The 15,990-nt window shown below is 36.3% G+C and overlaps 1 protein-coding gene across 1 annotated transcript; it reads right to left on the bottom strand.

The window, feature by feature from the left end:
* Window positions 1–11,101: 11,101 nt before the first annotated feature.
* Window positions 11,102–15,060, bottom strand: LOC138311650 (uncharacterized; the record flags this gene model as incomplete). The annotated part of the gene is made up of 3 exons (XM_069252912.1): window positions 14,750–15,060; window positions 11,700–11,872; window positions 11,102–11,380 (listed from the first exon to the last, which is right to left on the bottom strand). Coding segments are annotated over exons 1-3 (759 nt in total), but the record flags the coding sequence as incomplete, so codon positions are not given.
* Between the last annotated feature and the right edge of the window lie 930 nt (window positions 15,061–15,990).

Raw genomic sequence — 15,990 nt, 5'->3', positions numbered from 1 at the left:
AGGCATTTCAATACTCCGACAAAAAGGGACGACTATGAGTCATACTTTTGAAATCGTTTCCCCCCTAACCACACAATTGCTTCATGATCCAAGACGCAAGGATAAAGAATGATATTAACGATCTGATCGATGTCCATCTGTACATTGTCTAATTAATCAGACGTTTTACTCGAACAAAACAAATGGAAAGCGCGGTCCAGCATGTATGAGCCGAGTGGACAAGGATTAAAGGCGAGAGGGGTGGTGAGGTGAGTGGAATTGGATGTTAGGGGGCAACCAGTGGGTGGGGGGAGGGCTGTGGTGTGGGGGGGGGGGTGGGAGGGGGATGGTGTGCCCTGGTGAAGAGTTGTGGGGGGGGGTTTGTGCCATGGGGTTGGTAGGGATATGGGTTTTATGTGATTATGGGGGGGGGGGGGGGGGGGGCAAGTTGTAATGAAGGGCAAGATTATGAGTTTTACGAAAGGAAGGATAGCAACGACGCTTGAATAAGCCGCAGTCGTACGAGCAATTAATTACACGTCCGTATGGTCCTTATTTAACCCTGGCTGGTTTATGAGGTGAGTCCAAGTACATACAATTAAACCATACCAAGCCCAGGACACGCCCCCCCGGGAAATACTTTGATATCTAGATAGCGTGTGTAGACTAACCTAAACAGTTTGGTTTTTAGGAGTCATATTGGCTACAGGTGCGCGTCCATGAGTGAGCGCTGGTAGTGTGGGAAAAGTAAATATGACATGAACCTACGGCGGAAGACCGAGAATGAAATATTCGGCGTATATCGTAGCGCATCGTACAGAGAGTGGAGAATCTACTGTGATAAACTCTACAATCTACGATTCTATAAAACGAAATCACACACAAATAATTCAGATCTTGCCTAGCCGTACTATAGTCAGTGCGAGTTTATTGTAAATTACTGTATTATGTAATGTAGTTACAAATGTATGAGCCGTCATTTCTCATTACAAATTGACTCGCGAACAATATAGAAAAGAGGCAGTCCAGGGCTAACTCGCGCGCGCGCAGGCAAGAGCAAACATTACTATTTGATATTAAAAATGCTTTATTTTTTATATTTAATTTTGACAACTCTGCAAAACCGTTGACTGATCAAAATATACAAGTACATATACCATTATTAACTGTTAACGTTAATGGCTCTAAAATATACAATATGAGAACGAAATTATTTTAAATGAAAAAGCCAAAAATAAATCCAGGGCGTTGCAGTGTAATATCACGACTTAAAAAAATTGTTGCCTGTACGACTGGCAGCTATATAACGATAATTCTACCCGAACCTACCCTTATCACGTGATCCAACTTACGTACGAAGCGAGTAGCATGAGCCTTTTATACAACATTTTCCCGGCTTATACTAACGAAACGCGGGAAAATGCAACAAGAGGCCCAAGGGCATTAACGGTCATCTGACTTCCTTGGCAATAGTAAAATTAATCATATATGGGGTCATGGTAGCCACCTTTGATTTGTGGATCAACAAGAGATCATTTCAGGATCATTTCATGCAAGTTTCAGCTAAATCGCACTGGTAGAACTTGAGAAAAAGTTCAAAATGTGTTTTCAAGACGGCGGTTGTGGTGACCATCTTGTATTTCGGATCGACCCGAAAAATAACAACACTTTGTCGAGACCATGTCAGGATCATTTCATGCAAGATTCAGCTAAATCGCACTTGTAAAACTTGAGAAGTTCAAAATGCGTTTTCAAGATAGGGGCCATCTTGGATTTCGGATCCACCCGAAAATTTTGTCGGGACCAAGTAAGGATCATTTCATGCAAGTTTCAGCTAAATCGCACCTGTAGAACTTGAGAAGAAGTTCAAAATGTGAACAGTTAATGCACGGCGCACGACGACGGATGAAACATGATGACTATAGGTCATCCTGACCCTTCGGGTCAGATGACCTAAAAATGTGTACTTTTGTTTGCGAAAGCTTTAGCAATTGTCTTTCTTTTACCGATAGGCTGAAAATAGCCAATCTTTTTATTTACAAAAGCTTAAGTGTTAATTGTAGCCCACAATGGTTATTAAAATCGCTTTTCGCCCGTGGACCGTTCGTCCTTCACAATTTTTGTTACCGCTATTTCTCAGAAAGTACTGAGATCTTTCTATTAATGTGCAGGTTTACCTAGGAGACTAGTTATGCATATTGAATTTTGAGACCGATCGGTGAACAAGATGACCAATATGCCGCCATCTTGGATTTTGATAATTGAAGTTGGTTCTTGATATATCTCAGAAAGTAATGAAATTATCTTTTTTCAAATTTCATATGTAGTCAAAGTGTGAAAATGATACTCTCTTTCCATTGACAGACTATATCATTCTTTAGTGGGCGCCAAGATCCATTTAGGATCTCTTGTTGTAAGGTGATAAGGAGCCATATAGGCTACAGAGGTCGCCATTAGACATGCTGATGTTACGTTGTTCCAACAACAAGTTTTATATATTAGCAAGCGGTCTGGTGGGTTCTGTCTCCTGGCATGGAAACCCCAAAGTCTATAAAAGTGGTAGTTCCAGCTCCTGCATAGCGCTCAGTATTAAGGGAGCCAGGGTCATGGAAGGACGGCTTCCCATGCATGCGGTGTGTAGTGTGTATGATGTGTGTGGTGCGTGTTTTTGGAGACTGCGGTATATTCGTGTTGTGTCTTCTTATATACTTGAATAATGGGCCATTTTATAGTACTATATCACTAAAGCATGCCGTCGAAGACACCAAGCAATATACCCCATTATACTGACAACACACTGAAGCATAATATTAACGTAAACAACACGATGATCTTTAGAGCTAAAGACAAACAGATAAAGTTATATACTTACCCAGCATGGTTTCATGTTGTAGTACACAAATCTAATCTTTGTCGGTCAAGGATTAGTAATACTGCGTTATAAACACTGCTGGTTTCCGTTTCTGACACCGCAATGCACACTAATCGTTACTCAAAAATCCAACATTATGCAAGTAACTCACAAAAGATCCGACAATTTATGATTTGGTGATTTGACCAGTTTAATACCTCACTTATTTTAGAGCAGATATTAGTGTAGTCATTATTTATAACCATAAAACTACTACATGAAATGACACACCATAGTCTTTAAAAGTGGTAGTTTCTGCTCCTTCTTAGATTACAGCAATAAGGGAGTGGAAAGACCGGTTTGCAAAGATTACCGGCAAAGACGTAAAAATGTAACGGGCAACATTATATGGGATTTCTAATTTCAAAGGTCATTATATCGCCTGCATCCTGTCATTGAGGGTGATTTTCTATACATTGTTTTCGTGATTAAGTAAAGTTGATAGTTGATAGCTAAATATTCCATGTTTCTGTGTTAAAAAGGATACACAAGGGTAATGGTTTGTATAAAAACACAAGATATTTTTTGTGATTTGAAGTCAATTTTCTTTTGTAGAATGGAAAGAGAATCATAAACAGCCTGAAATAAAGAAGAAATAATAACTCATGTAATAAGGTAGCTCCATACTTTTGGGAAAACCCATGTCATTTTTTTCTAACAGGTCTTATTTTCTTGCATTTTTCATGTAGATTTCAAATCTGTAAAGATAAATAGGTGTTCTCGAATTACTTTTTGAGATATTTGAGCTTGAAATATACCATCCATGCAAATTTGCTGGCCGAAAATAGAAAAACTCATAAAATTATGTTTTCTGTAATATTAGGGTGAATGTAGTCTCGATGCTGTTGATGTTTTGTACTAAATTTCTAACGAAAGAACAATATACAAAACTCTTGTATTTTTACAAATGCTAGCTAATTTTTGTTATTTCCCAGGACCGTTTCTATACGTAATTATCATGTGTTGCCATATTTTCGCCTGTAAAAAATCGATGAATAGGCCAAAAATGAAATGAAAACCCATGTCAATTTCACAATATTTGTATATGATATGCCCAAGGTAATATGTTTTTCAAATATCATATAAACACATGGGGTCCTCGATCAAAATTTCACAATTTTGTAAGCTTGAAGTTTGTAACTTGCAACCCTACCCCCATTTCATCCAGTGCTAAGGTGGGTCATATTTGACTATTTATTGAAAATCATCCCGCAAAAAAACATTCCACATTAGTTCATATGTTTTTGTGATATAATATCTGGTTTATGTCTGTTTGCTTTTAAGATTTTCTCCAAATTTTGTGTTTAAAGGAGTCCGTATGCGATTTTTTAGAATTCCGGAATTTCGATCCGGACGGTCCCCTCTTATCATTTTATAGCGACGAACGGCGCTTCCGGTGTTTGAAAATCCATTCCCATTTACGACAGGGACCGCAAAAACCTCAGAGATAGCATAACATTTTCACTTCATTGTTTTTATTTGATTTATTTAATGATTTCAAACATTCTATATTACATGTACACAATTTTCACCTATTGAAAAAATATCCAAGTGGGATGTCGTGGCGTATCGGAAACCATTCTGGAATTCAAAACAACCTCCGCAACTTCCGGTATAGCGTCGTATGAATTGGCGCGGTTTTCAAAAGTATGGACCTACCTTAACATTACAGAATCATTATTATCTGGTCAAAACATAAATGTTATAAACAGGGATACTTACAATAAGCGGTATACGTATACGCATACGGATATGTACATGTACGTATTGGAAGGGGAGTGACCATTATTCTTAAAATATTCTTTCTATTTTCGTGTTTTGAATATTGAATTTAAAATAAACTCATACTACCATGATTTGCATGCTAGAAGTACAATACTCTTTAGCATGTCAATACAGTACCTGAACCGTTTAACGTTTCCAAATTTGCGTTTCGTTTGCGTTTGCGTTATTTCCGTTAGCAATCGTTAGCGTTAGCAATCGTTTATCGTTAATCGTTATCGTTTGCGTTAGCAATCGTTAATCGTTAGTTGCGTTTACAATCGTTTGCGTTAGAAATCGTTTGCGTTAATCGTTAGCAGGACCCACTTCCGCTAACGTTAGCCACTAAAAATAGAACCAAATGCCGGTGAGATGCTTTGACGATCCGGATATGATATTACGTTTACCGCTTCGTGTAGAAGCGATTATCATAACATCTATGAAATAAAAAAAAAATATGAATAAAGTGTATTGTATTGCATTCTATATCTCTTTTGGATGTATATATGTTTGTTAGATGTGGTTGAAATAAAAATATGTACAGTAACAAGATCGCATACATGACGTACGCTCCTATCTGTGAAAACGTTCTGAAATACTCGTATTTAAATGACATTTCAAAACTTAATGTGATTATCACTTTTTTACCATTATTATCAGAAACGTAGTTACTATGATTTCTGCGAAAGCAATTCAAATATTAACGAAACTGTCTTACAGAATATTAATGTCAAAAGCATTATTTTAGAAAGAATCCACGACAACTGAAAGATTACACAAGAAAATAGCTAAACAGATAATAAAAATATAAAAATGTTATTACAGACACGCTGCATAATATTCGTCTTGTTATGTTAAATATTATCAATGTACGAAGAACGCAAAAAAGACTCGGGAGATTTGTAAATAAATTCGTGAAAAAAATCATTAATATGACGAGTTTGAACACGGGGAATAGGTGAGATTTGGCATTTACATGTACATATTTTTCAAACGCAATTAATTAGTACTTGTATCTATATGAAAATGGAATGAATGATGTAAATGTTTGCAATGTACGAGTCAAGGACGTATAAATCCTTGGTACGAGTATACCTACAACTACATAAAGAACACGTGTAGAGAATTCGAACTGTGCAGGGGTACATGTATCTGTACGTTACATTGTAAGCCTTCACACCGTACTGTACGCGTGTCAAATCAGACACGGATATATACGTTTAGCTCATATCAATAAAAACTGGACAGTCACCTTCTCACATGTGTTCGTTGTTATTTGTACCTGGAATCTTTTCAATTCCCAGCGTGACGCGCACGGGTATTTTACCTGCACAGGTTTATAGGTCACGACTGGTGTTACCTTGTGTCGACCCCCTGTAGCTGGCCACGGGCGGAGTTCACCTGTAATTAACACCTTCTTGGGAGGGAGATTAACTGTATACCCAACTTACCTGTGCCCCGTACAAAAATGTACACTGTGACAGTACATTTCACGGACATAATTTATATGTACTGTCGTATTTCAAAATTTTGATGTGTGCAATATGCTTTCCTATAGATTACGGTGGAATGAATTAGCTTACACTTATACATTGTATGAATAATTAATTTGTTTAAACTGTAAATTGAGGAGTTGCTTGATGTGAAATGTGATCAAATAACTATATTTCTTACACCAGTTACAAATATACGTAGACAATTTTACAGTTATCTTCAGTGTTCATACATGTATGCATGTGCATCACTATCTTCATCGTCGTTGTCATCAATGATTATGCATAATTGAATTAATTTGAATATAAACAACTGGAAGTGAAATATTTTCATTCTTTATATCTTTATTATATGCATGAACTATAAAATGAGAGAACTGTAAATGGCGAAACACGAATTCAAATGTTCAATCTTTAATCTTTATTACAGTAGCTGTGGCGTATGTACGTGCATTTGTAAATGTACATGTACGACCCTAGTCAATTGTAAGCAATGAGCTTTTATGAATGCACACCCTAGTAATATACAGGTGTAATCCGTTATGAAACAAATATTCCGAGAATACAATTTTCCATGATAAGCGGAAGAGCCTTTCGACAATCTGAAAAAAAACCCTGAAACTTGTGATTGATGCGGGAAACACGATAAAATGTAACTTATTACATTTGTTGAGTTATGGAACATCGATAATAGAAATCAAACATATAGATGAAAATTTGATTTACAGCATTTTAAATGTGTTTTAGTCCGAATGATTCTGACTATCTATCCGGATGTCAGTATAAAAAGCGGATAGATAGTCAGAATCATTCGGACTAAATGTGTTTGTGTGAAAATATTTCCATTTAAAGTACATGTACCAGTATACGCATGATCGCTTCACTAATTATATATAAAGTTATGACATTGTGACGGTAATATTATTAATACAGTGTTGTTGTAACAATTTGTTTGTTATTTCTTAAAATGTCGGACAAATATGACACTTAGAATAATACAATTCTCTCTTAATACATACGGTTGTACAAGTAATTTGTAAACGTACGTGTGAAGTGGAAACTTCGTATCGAGTACAGTCGTGTTTGACTTCATTGTGTGATTATCAGTAAAGAGATGTTGTAACAATTTGTTATTTCTTAAAATATCGGGTAAATATGACACTTTAGAATAATACCATTCTTTCTCCATACATACAGTTGCACATGTCATTCATTTTGTAAACGTACATTATTTTGTCCATGGAAACTTTGCATCGAGTACTGTCGTCTTTGACTTCATCGTGTCCATATAGTTTTCATAGGCAAATGTTTATATGATATACAGAAACTTTAATCCCGAACATACTCCAGTTTTGCCTGTACTTTCGTTTGTATTTCAAAACATCAAGATCCGTAATTCATTTACCGTCAAGCCGTGTCCGTGATTATAACAATGGTATTTCCGGTTTATCATAGCCGATCGTTTTGCGTTTTGCGTTAATCGTTAATCGTTAGCCGGTATTGCGTTAATCGTTTATCGTTAATCGTTAATCGTTAGCGTTAGCAATCGTTAGCGTTAGCTAACGGACGATTTTCTTGCGTTGCGTTTGCGTTAGGCTGGGAACGTTAAACGGTTCAGGTACTGTAACCATCATGATCTCTGTAAGACTACTCGCTTCTCCCCCGAGAAAAAATATTACGATTTGGAATGGCTAAGATGAGTTTTACAATGTATTTTGCTGATTTTAAAGCGTTCTTAACACGGTAAATTTGCGATTCAAAGGGACAATTCAATGAGGCTAATTCGTTACATACAGTACTTAATGCGTCTAACATTCCCTCGAAACGAGCGCGAAACGCAAAACGCAAACGAAATGTTAAACGAAAACGAACGAAAACGCAAACGAAAAACGAAGAACGCAAACGAAAAAACGAATAGTGTAAAACGAAAAACGCGTTTCGTCAAGCGCTAAACGCAAAACGAAAAACGCAAACGAAAAACGAAAAACGTAAACGAAGTGAAAGCGTGACCGGAAGACCAGAATGCAATCATAAATGTCGATCGGGACTCCGGTAGCTTAGTGATCCGGATTCTGAAAGCGATGTCTATTTTACGTTCGCAATTTTGATTTAGTACGATTTATCATTATGAAAAATATATCTTGTCTTAGAAAATATGCAATTGTTATAAATATATTACCAATAAGTATGTGATTACGTATATATATCCAAGCATTAATACATTTTTTAAACTTATAAAGCGAGATTTTAAAAATAATTATAAAACATGCATGTGTACAAATAGTCTTCAATCAATGCTAGTATCTATAAGTCTGCTCTGAATTTGTCACACATACTAGTACTGTTTTATAGAAATTATCAGTTTCAGAAAAGAAAACACTTCAGAAGAACTTCTTATTTTAGTGTAGGTATTGTGATATAGATATCAATGTGGACACTCACCTGTAGCATTTACCCGACCCATTCGGAGGTCTTATATAAATTTGCTTTATAATTCACGGACAACACATGTACAACACTCTACCCCTCTCCATCCCCACTCCCCCTCTCGATTTACCTGCTTTCATTTATACCATTTGTTATTTGACAGCGGCATATTTTGATTTTGTGTCAACTTGTATCACACCTGGTCAAGTGCAGTCACCCATGAACAATGGCTCACTGATTGCCTCAGACGCGCACGGCCCCTCACATGTTTATTTAGGCTACGATGTATAATACGCGTACGTGACCCCGTGCATGTACATGTACCAAAGCATACCACAAAAACAACAATTTTGTGTTATTCTAGTCATTACAGAAAACCAGCTATATGGTGTTTTATTCTTCGTGTGTTTTGTTACATCAACATACCAATAAAATACACGATCAATTATATGAATGGCGAATACGTGTAAATACAGAGATACAGTTGAATGTACATGTATCAACTGTCAGTTCGTGTTGGACGATTATGTATATATATGTAAGTCAATTATGATTTAATATCTATTGACTTCGGTACGTTCTTAATTTCACATAAAATATGTTTAAAAAAAAGTATTCGTTTTATGGTTGAGATATTATTAATTGTGTTATTTTATTATCAGAATAGTGTGTATCACTAGAAAATAATGTGATCCAATGCTAACAGTGATGAGTCGGATATAATTTTTTTATAATGTATGCACCAGTGAGTTATATATATATTATGACCAGCAGTACGGCGTCCTGTGGCGTGAGTTCACACCTGTCTGTAATCCTTCAGTCCACTTTATCGAGCCCCGCGGGTGTTACAAGTGTATATTGTACCTGTCCCCCTGTAGCACATACACGTGTATAGCTAGTACTATATAAGACCTTGCAGAAAGGTATACAAATGATCCTTACTATCAGACAATGTGTGTAGGTTACATGTATCAAATGTAATTAATGTCTAGATACAAAAGGATTTTTTTTAAATTTATTTGTGTATGTTTACTACATTGTCCAGAACACGTAAATTTATCGGCCTACACCGTCGTTTGACTCCACTTTTAGTTTAGCCAACACATGCGCAGTCAACCATTCCTAATCAAATATCAATGAATAACATCCGGTAAACGAATTGGAACGCAAACGCACGCAAACGCAAACGAACGAAATCCAAAACGAATCAAAACGCAAACGAACGCAAACGAAATCGAATCAAAACGCAAACGAACGAAAACGCGAAACGCAAACGAAAAACGCTCGACGAAACAAAACGCAAACGAAACTAAACGAAAGAAACGCAAACGAATCTAAAACGCGTTTGAGGGAATGTTAGACGCATTAAGTACTGTAACCACGAAGCAAAATATAACATAAATGTATTGTTCTACAATCCTTATGAAACATTTGACAAGAAATAGTGACAAATTCCATAACATTGTTAAGTATCTTAATTAATATCATTGAAATTCCAAATCGTTGATCAATACGATTAAGCAGGTACAACATGTACGCTGTACCCTTGCCCGAGTCAAAGTCACGCACGTTAAACAAAAGCAATACATAACCACTGAGGAGTTGATGAAATTATTTTTAAACAAAAATATGCATCTAATAATGTTAACACAACTGAAGGAGCGTTTTGAGAAGTTCTAGACAAAAAATTCTTTACCACACAGGCAAGGGTCAGGGTTCGGCATACAAGGCTGTGTGTAATGGCGATTGAACAGTTCACATACATTTGACTACAGTGGGATTTTCTGACATATCACAGTTAAACCAACTAATCCAATTTCCATTAGTACTGGTTAGTATCCGAAATATGTGCAAGTTTCAATGTACTCTTAGATCGAATTGTCTCTTTAAAGTTACCTGCATTTAAAAATGATAATTGTGAGTTCGTAACTGCTCGATCTGAACATACCGGATTCACACCATCGGCACATTGTTGTGTAACTCAAAGTAATAATGAATTGAAGACATATAAACAAATAAATCTTTTAAGAAGCATTTTTTTAAATAGTATAATCCCTTGATGGACATTTTTAGTCTAGTTCGTGTGTATTGAATTTTGATTATTAAAGGTTTGAACATTACGTGCTTGAACGTTTTTTTTCTAAAATTAAGTACAAAAATGTGCATGAGGACCCTTTTTTCTTTCAAATGTGCATTTTTAGAACATTTCACTCGGCGAAAATGGGGGGCAAAAAGACATATTTGCCCCTTGCTCCCCCCCCCCTGAATCCCCCTACCCCCACCCCCCACCCCCGCTTCCTACGCCCCTGATGAATAATGGTCGCTCCCCTTTCAATACGTAAATACGTATCCGTTTACGTATACCGCTTTTTTAGTATCCCTATAAGTCAGTGTTAGCGCAAGGGCCATAAACAACTTATTTTTCCATATACATCATTTCAATTCAAAACGCCATGATTATAGAATTATTATTTTATCTATATATACTATTGCACTACTAATTTGTTTGGTAAAACATTAGATTACATACCCGGTTCGAAAAACAAAATTGCAAACTAGGTCCAAATATCGACACCATGATGAATACTACTACGGGAACTGCTATCAGAATCAGAAACGTGTCGTCATATTCGATTGGTCGTGCAACCAAAAGAAGTCCAAAGACGGACAACGCAGTAATGGCAAGCGTAGCTAACGTAAGTAGGACGACACACTTTTTAGTTCCTAGTGGTTTACACATGAACAATCGCTTCAAGAGGAACGTATTGTTGATGTTCTGAACCATCTCTCTGTAGAGCTTCGCAGATTCCTGTAACACATCATGTATAATGAAAGTGATGGACTCGATCTAATCAACTATGAAAATTGTCTTACGAGCACTCTTCCTAAGGTGATATTTGTCACTTTAGGGTGAAACGATTTGATAAACAGGCAACAAAATCGCAGAGAAATTGACACAGTAACCTTGAAGATGTAATATGTAAGATCTTTGATGAACAGTGCCTTTGAATTGCCGATTCACAATACTATTTCCATGTATGGAAGGTTGCATTCAAGGCAACGTTTTTGTTTGGAAACCAAACGGTTGAAGAATATCTATAGTGTCCGTCCTACATGACTATACCCACCTCTATTGATGATGTCTTCAGTTTGTTTAGTTCTATCTCCGTTAAGTCATTAAAATGATAGCTTGGACTACAACATAATCTGAACGACTGTTGTTCTGGGAACTTAGTTAGTATGACTTGGCCACTTCCGTTGTTTTCCATTCCATCGTGTCGGTTTTTTGGTGGCTTAACGTCTAAATCAGAAACGCAAAACAATTTATGTATGCCTGATTAGGAAATAAGTTTTGCTTGTTTGTTTGATTAAATTAACGTCATATGAAGAGCCAGAGTCATGTAAGGACGGCCTCCCATGTATGTGGTGTGTGTGGCGTGTATGAAGTGTGTGGTGTGTGTTTTGGGAGAGTCAGGTATATTCGTGTTGTGTCTTCTTGTATAATGGAAACTGTTGTCCTTTTTATAGTGCTATATCACTGAAGCATGCCACCGAAGACACTAAGCAACACACCCCGCCAGGTTATATTATAATGACAACGGGCCAACCAGTAGTCCCACTCCCTAAATGCTGAACGCTAAGCAGGAACAGAAACCCCCAGTTTTGTAGACTTGAGAATGAGAGGCAGATGTTTATTTGTATTATCTTGCGAGGTGTTTTCTTGGAAGAGAAAGAAAATAATAATGAAGTCTTCTTAACCCCTAACTGCACAGATACGCATTTGAACGCATCTCTGCGATCGTAGTAGTAAAACATGAATTATCCGGTAATATGATGAATTATATATACATGTATCATTGTGAATAAAATATCATTAGAAAGTAGAAATAATATGGACACAATTTTATTCTATTCATTTTCGTGTCCAAGAACTGGGAATTTGTGTATTTTGCAATTACAAAAGTATCATTTTATAACAACTACAAAAAGGATTTTCCGCTAGAATATTCGTGACGTCGTCAAATAATGTTGCATTTTGGCGATAAAAATCAGGAAGTTACATGAAACACAACAACAAAGTTAACCCACATTACACAATATCTATCATATGCATGTGAAAGTAAAAGATGTACTGCAGGTGCGCGTACAATTATCGCGTTACAAAAAATACGTGATTTACACAATCTTATTAGTCTTTAGTCGTTGGAGTTACCAGGTTAGGTAAAGCATATTTATAATATTCAGGAAATATTATCCAGAAAATAGATCGAAAATTAGCATCTCCGTATTGCTTAAAATAGAACAGATTATCACGTGATGAATTCTAGTTTTGATCAAAATGGCGGGCGTTTCGAGTAACAGTGATTTGACAGATGACGAATTCGAGAAGATGTAAGCAGTGACGAAGAGGAAGGCTCGGATTTTGATCAGAATGACGACTGGAGCGATCATTCACTCAGTTCGGACAGTGATATGGAGGAGGAAGAGGAGAACACGGAATCGACGCTAGGAAATCTCGACAGCCAGGCAAGTGAAATAGATGGCGGATTCTGATCCGATACATTGTGTGATGTACACATTGGGTCGTTTAAAGAGGTTACGGGCCCAATCTACAACATCGACCTTGGTTCCCCGATTCTTCATTATTTCTTCCTGATGCTATCGGAAGTATTTTTTCAAGTACAGACCAATCTGTACGCTCACCAGAAAGGACCAGACGGAAGATGGAATGAAACGACTCCAGAGGAAATAATGGCTTTTGTCGGAGTACATATATTGATGGGCGTGGTCCAGGTGCCAAACATCAGGATGTACTGGTCTGCGAACAAGTTTTTAGGTTAGTAATATATAATAGTTACTGCTTGATTTCTACTCTTTTAGGCTACACAAAGTTCGTCCCATGCTAGAGCATCTTCGGGGTAACTTTAGCATGAAACCGCAAAAACACCAGGCAATATAAGAAGGAATGGTACGACATAAGGGCCGATATAATGCATAACAGTACATGCCAGCAAAAATCTGTCAAGCTGGGACTAAAGGTAAAACCATTATCATATTATTGTATTTAGAAATGAAATTGTGTCATCTGTTTGCCCACAAAGGCATGTTTTACAGTTTTTAATCATCCATAAAAAATATAATATTATCATCAAGGATCTATATAATATATACACGCCAGTCTTATTTTCAACATATTTTACTACCAGGTAGTTATATATAGATGAATTACAAATTTTAACATAATTCATACAATGAATATGATTGTTTCAGGTATGGATGCGATGTGATCCAAACGGATATTGTCATGACCTTCGACCTTACATGGGCAAACATGTCATTTTCAGAGGGCGGGATCTCACTTGTGTCGGGCCTTGAGGTGGAAAATTCATCATGTATTCTTTAAATTGAATAGCTCTTTACATGATATTGTGCTTAATATTTTAATTAGTTTGGTGTGTAAGTGACTTTGAACTGTCTGCTACTCAAGGATGTTTATTCACCAATATAAATATGGACATTGCCATCAGTTATATTTACATTGAAGCGTTTTTTAGAGTTTGAAATATAAAATGTCGATTTAGGATTTGTGGGTATTATTGTTGTTTAGTTATTATTATCCCATGGGTAATTTTCGTATTAGTTGTAAAAAATCAAATCTAAAATTGTACGTTTAGTATTTTGTTAAGTAATTCAAGTTCATGTTACATTTTATATAAATTTATCACTGAATACAAAAAAGTCTCTAAATCTTATATACTACTAGATATAACAGACATCACTATCTATATGGCGATTATCACTAAATGCTATATGTTCTATTTATAGCATATAGGGTAACTATAGCAACCGAAATATAGTAAATATTAATGGAAAATTAGAAACATCAAACATCAGCTTAGACCAATGCATGCATATATGGTATTGTTATACAAAATGGTTACTCAAAGTGGTTTAAAATGCATTTTGTACTTTTCCTTTATTACTTAAATATTTCTTTAAAAATCCTGTGCAGTAAGCAAGCTTTATTGTGTGTTTTGATAAGCTGTGATATATTCGTGTTGTATCTTCTTGAAATAGAGAAACAAAATTAATCACATGACCGTTCTTAGATGATTCTGGCTGTTAATAGGACGTTAAACCTAATAAACTAAACTAAAGTAATCAATATATATATTACCTTGATGAGTAAATGCATCCTCCACTTTAAGTGCGACATCCTGCGGTTCAGCACTAATTCCGTCGATGTATGTAAGGTATTTTAATTTTAATGGTAGCTCACATTTCTCCCGTAAGAGGACCATAATAAAATTATTTATATGATGGTCAGCGAGGTATGTATGTGCCATGTCTACCTCCATGTCACAAAACTTCTTCTTCAGAAAGCTTCTAGTCACAACGAAGAGAATCTTTTGGCATATCTTCATAAAACTTTCGATGTTCTGCATAATAGGCCGACCTGGTGTGAAGTCATGTTCTGACATCATACATCTAAAAATAATGGAATTTGTTATGTTATTTATGTTTTTAAAGTCTTTCTTAAATTATCAGAGTGTTGATACATGTATCTCTCATCTGGTTTAATTTAGTAATTACAAACATATATTTGGTTTAGAACGTGGCACAGCAGTGCCATGTATTTGCTTTGGCATGCATTGCAGTCATGATTTTCTTATTAAAATACAAATGTTATACCATATCTATTCAAAAACATTCCGCGATTAAGTCTCGCCAAATGCACTCTTGCCCAGGTCCAACAGTTTGTTAAAAAATGAATCTCTAACCATTTTAGCCCTGTCCCTCAGGCTCCCGAGGAAGGGTGAGTTTAACTATTTATACATTTTTAACCCCCGTTTTATAAGGATACTTCATACAATGTATGTGAGATATATATTGGTAACGGTCAGAGAGAGGTCGTATATAGCGAAGTACGTTCAAATTGACCTAATTTAGCCTTGCCACTCAGACCCCAGCGGAAGGGTAAATTCAACTTTTGAATCCCCAACCCATACTAAGAGTGCTACACAAAAAATAGAGCAATATCCATTAGTAACTTTAGGAGATGACGTTCTAACCAATTTCAAGGTCAACCCTATCATTTGTATAATTTGAAAGTTCCCGATCCATAAGGATGTCCCATTCAAAACATAAGCGATATGTACATGTATTTCATAATTTTCAGAGAAGATGTAGTTGCCACAATGTGATCAAATTGACCCCCTTTTGCCCGCTCCTCAGGCCCCGGGAAGTAGTCCAACCTTTTGTACAATTTTGAATCACTAAACCATTTATAAGAATGCTACCAGCCAAAGGAGGGGGTATCACTTTGGGCCATTTAAAAATCAGTGACAAGCAAAATATTTTGCATAAAGATTGTTAGGGTCAGCTGCCTAGTGTATGCTATTCAGAACATACTGGATT

The sequence above is a fragment of the Argopecten irradians genome, unplaced genomic scaffold (genome assembly GCF_041381155.1).
Source record: "Argopecten irradians isolate NY unplaced genomic scaffold, Ai_NY scaffold_0078, whole genome shotgun sequence".
Taxonomy (NCBI): domain Eukaryota; kingdom Metazoa; phylum Mollusca; class Bivalvia; order Pectinida; family Pectinidae; genus Argopecten; species Argopecten irradians.
Note: the sequence above shows the minus strand (reverse complement) of the source record. Positions and strands in the feature narration are given on the sequence as shown.